At 45.1% G+C, this 4,337-nt stretch overlaps 1 protein-coding gene across 1 annotated transcript; it reads left to right on the top strand.

Annotated features, from left to right (window-relative positions):
• The first annotated feature begins 445 nt into the window (after positions 1 to 445).
• Positions 446 to 4,062, top strand: LOC121543193 (protein S100-A1). Its single transcript, XM_041852901.2, has 3 exons — positions 446 to 549; positions 3,085 to 3,246; positions 3,795 to 4,062. The coding sequence occupies exons 2-3, from the start codon at positions 3,106 to 3,108 to the stop codon at positions 3,957 to 3,959; spliced, it is 306 nt and encodes a 101-aa protein (XP_041708835.1). The 5' UTR covers positions 446 to 549; positions 3,085 to 3,105; the 3' UTR covers positions 3,960 to 4,062.
• The last annotated feature ends 275 nt before the right edge of the window (positions 4,063 to 4,337 follow it).

Raw genomic sequence — 4,337 nt, 5'->3', positions numbered from 1 at the left:
TTCTGTCCTGTTCTCTGTATGGTGTTGCCAAGCCAACTGTGTTATAGAATAGAATAGATACTGATCTGCTTGACTCTGTTCCAAAACACACAGGGAGTGGTAGGCAACTGTGGGCTGAGGTAGAGGCTAAGATCATACTGTAACAATAAGATAGAGGTGGTGGACAGAGGGGGAGAGGTGAGCCATAATGGGAACAGCAGTATTGACTCTCCAACTGATCTAAATGTGTTTTCTCTCTGGGGACAATAAAGATGTAACTGAATAAAATGGCATTTAATTCAAACTTCATCCCAATCTATTTTTTCATGTTGAATTCACCAAGTCTAATCTCTAACCCCCTCTCTCCTCTCCCTCCCTCTCTCCCTCCCACTCTCCCTCCCTCTCACACACACACACACACACACACACACACCCTCACTATAGGCTACACACACTCACAATCAGACGGGCGTTGCCTGTTCTCAAAACATTCCTGAACATACTTTCTCACAGCTCTTGAGCAGTACGCTACTTCCCCACCCTGTTCTTTTAGCCGCTCACCTCTGTTCGGTAAGTAACCGTTTTTCACTTATTCTACTACAACTATTGGTGTCTTTAGTTTAACGGAGTAGGTTATCTACTGTAATAAACATGTCTCACACAACTGTAGTAATTGTTTCGAATTGGGACTAGCTACTGATCTGTCTCATCCTGTCTCATCTTGTAGGCTAAAATGTTCATTAGTCTTCACTTGCTTTGATTTAAAAAATCAGTTATTCTATGGTTTACTATGCAGGTTGATGGGCCATACTATTTACTGATTGTGACATAATGTAGTCTATATATAGGCTAACCTTTTCATGTTTCATTGAAGCAATGTTTTTGTTTTAGAACTCTATTAGGCCTTTTCTCAGCGGGTTCAAGTCACAATCAGTGGCGCAGTGGTCTAAGGCACTGCATCGCAGTGCTAGCTGTGCCACTAGAGATCCTGGTTCAAATCCAGGCTCTGTTGCAGCCGGCCGTGACCGGGAGACTCATGGGCAGCGCACAATTGGCCTAGCGTTGTCCAGGGTAGGGGAGGGAATGGCCGGCAGGGATGTAGCTCAGTTGATAGAGCATGGCGTTTGCAATGCCAGGGTTGTGGGTTCGATTCCCACGGGGGACCAGTATGAAAAAATATATATATACAGTGGGGAAAAAAAGTATTTAGTCAGCCACCAATCGTGCAAGTTCTCCCACTTAAAAAGATGAGAGAGGCCTGTAATTTTCATCATAGGTACACGTCAACTATGACAGACAAATTGAGGAAAAAAAATCCAGAAAATCACATTGTAGGATTTTTTATGAATTTATTTGCAAATTATGGTGGAAAATAAGTATTTGGTCACCTACAAACAAGCAAGATTTCTGGCTCTCACAGACCTGTAACTTCTTCTTTAAGAGGCTCCTCTGTCCTCCACTCGTTACCTGTATTAATGGCACCTGTTTGAACTTGTTATCAGTATAAAAGACACCTGTCCACAACCTCAAACAGTCACACTCCAAACTCCACTATGGCCAAGACCAAAGAGCTGTCAAAGGACACCAGAAACAAAATTGTAGACCTGCACCAGGCTGGGAAGACTGAATCTGCAATAGGTAAGCAGCTTGGTTTGAAGAAATCAACTGTGGGAGCAATTATTAGGAAATGGAAGACATACAAGACCACTGATAATCTCCCTCGATCTGGGGCTCCACGCAAGATCTCATCCCGTGGGGTCAAAATGATCACAAGAACGGTGAGCAAAAATCCCAGAACCACACGGGGGGACCTAGTGAATGACCTGCAGAGAGCTGGGACCAAAGTAACAAAGCCTACCATCAGTAACACACTACGCCGCCAGGGACTCAAATCCTGCAGTGCAAGACGTGTCCCCCTGCTTAAGCCAGTACATGTCCAGGCCCGTCTGAAGTTTGCTAGAGTGCATTGAAACGTGGCTGGGTCTTTCAGCATGACAATGATCCCAAACACACCGCCCGGGCCACGAAGGAGTGGCTTCGTAAGAAGCATTTCAAGGTCCTGGAGTGGCCTAGCCAATCTCCAGATCTCAACCCCATAGAAAATCTTTGGAGAGAGTTGAAAGTCTGTGTTGTCCAGCGACAGCCCCAAAACATCACTGCTCTAGAGGAGATCTGCATGGAGGAATGGGCCAAAATACCAGCAACAGTGTGTGAAAACCTTGTGAAGACTTACAGAAAATGTTTGACCTGTGTCATTGCCAACAAAGGGCATATAACAAAGTATTGAGAAACTTTTATTATTGACCAAATACTTATTTTCCACCATAATTTGCAAATAAATTCATAAAAAATCCTACAATGTGATTTTCTGGAGAAAAAAAATCTCAATTTGTCTGTCATAGTGGACGTGTACCTATGATGAAAATTACAGGCCTCTCTCATCTTTTTAAGTGGGAGAACTTGCACAATTGGTGGCTGACTAAATACTTTTTTCCCCCACTGTATATATATGTATTCACCAACTGTAAGTCGCTCTGGATAAGAGCGTCTGCTAAATGACTAAAATGTAAAATGTAATTGGCAACAGCCTAATTTCTTTACACTGGACTGTTGCAAAACCCTTTCCTCTCCTGTCACACCCCGTCTCCATCCCTAAATCCCCAAACGTTGACAGTTATGATGATGTGTCACATGGTCCAGCTATGACAGAGGTTAAAGGACAGTCTATACAGCTAGAGATGTTGGATGTTACCAAAGAAAGGGGGAGGCATCAAAAGAAAGAGGAGGGGTCGGAGGTAGAGGGAATGTGTAAAAGAGTGGAAGATGACAGTTTAATTGCCAGGAAGTAACAGCAGCCAAAGACTGTGCTTACAGAGACAAAGAAAGCCAACTCCCATCCTCCCTAAATGTGCATTGTTAGTTAGTTTGCTGCAAAGGGATAGTTCGCTATTAGTTTGCATATTAGTGCCATCAAGACACTCACTGTACTATGTATTTGCCACTGTAATTTACACCATCCCACCCTCTCCCCTCCCTCCCTCCCTCTCTCCCCTCCCCTCCCTCTCTCCCCTCCAATCTCCCCCTCCCTCTCTCTCCCCTCCTCAGTGTATCAATATCTCTGCAGTCATGCCGTCTCAGTTGGAGAGTTCCATGGAGTCCCTGATCAAGGTGTTCCATCGCTATGCCGACAAGGACGGTGACTGCAACACACTGAGCAAGAAGGAGCTGAAAGAACTCATGCAGACAGAACTGGCCAGCTTCCTCAAGGTACCAGAGACATTCATCTCTCTCTCTCTTTTCTATCCCTCTGTTTTTATCTCACTGTCCCTCTACACTTTCTCTCTGTTGCTCATCTCACTCCCTTTCCCTCTCGTTCTGATTTCTCTCAATTTGTTAGAATAAAGAGTATCCAAAGTCAATCTAACCTCCTCTCCCCTTCTCTCATCTATTGCTCTCTCTCTCTCTCTCTCGCTCTCTCTCGCTCTCTCTCGCTCTCTCGCTCTTTAACTCTCTCGCTCTCTCTCGCTTTCGCTCTCTCTCTCTCTTGCTCTCTCGCTCTTGCTCTCTTGCTCTCTCTCTTGCGCGCTCTCTCGCTCTCTCTCGCGCTCTCTCGCTCTCTCTCGCGCTCTCTCGTTCTCTCTCGCTCTCTCTCTCTCTCTCTCGCTCTCTCTTGCTCTCTCTTGCTCTCTCTTGCTCTCGCTCTCTCTCTCGCTCTCTCTCACTCTCTCTCGCTCTCTCTTGCTCTCTCTCGCTCTCTCTCGCTCTCTCTCGCTTACTCACTCTCTTCATCTCCTCCATCTCACCTTCCCTCTCAGTCCCAGAAGGACCCAGCCGCCATAGACAAGATCATGAAGGATCTGGACCAGAATGGAGATGGGAAGGTGAACTTCGAGGAGTTTGTCTCTCTGGTGGTGGGCCTCTCCATCGCCTGTGAACAGATCTACCAGCTTCACACCATGAAGTCTACCGCCAAGAAATGAGGACAGGACTAGGAGAAAGAGAAGCAGAAATGGATGCTTTTCTATACGTCATTTTTATAAATAAGTCTTACTGTTGTGAATAAACACTGGCTTTCCCAAACTGTATCTTTGTCACATTTGTCTGACCTGTGTCTGTGTTGTATTTGGCCTGTAATTTGTTCCCTAAGTGTAAGACAGAATAGACAGTGCCAGTCATGATCCATCCATCTTCAGTTTTCTCCTACCACAGCCATTAAACTCTTTAACTATTTTAAAGTCACCATTGGCCTCATGGTGAAATCCCAACTGAGTTAGGAAGGACGCCTGTATCTTTGTAGTGACTGGGTGTATTAATATACCATCCAAAGTGTAATTAATAACTTCACCATGCTCAAAGGG

This window comes from Coregonus clupeaformis, chromosome 17 (genome assembly GCF_020615455.1).
Source record: "Coregonus clupeaformis isolate EN_2021a chromosome 17, ASM2061545v1, whole genome shotgun sequence".
NCBI classification, from domain to species: Eukaryota; Metazoa; Chordata; class Actinopteri; order Salmoniformes; family Salmonidae; genus Coregonus; species Coregonus clupeaformis.
This window is presented reverse-complemented; position numbering and strand designations above follow the sequence as displayed.

Coding starts and splice junctions, on each gene's coding strand:
- LOC121543193 (XM_041852901.2), top strand. CDS start 3,106: ATGCCGTCTCAGTTGGAGAGTTCCATGGAGTCCCTGATCAAGGTGTTC. Junction 3,247..3,794: donor AACTGGCCAGCTTCCTCAAG/GTACCAGAGACA, acceptor CTTCCCTCTCAG/TCCCAGAAGGACCCAGCCGC.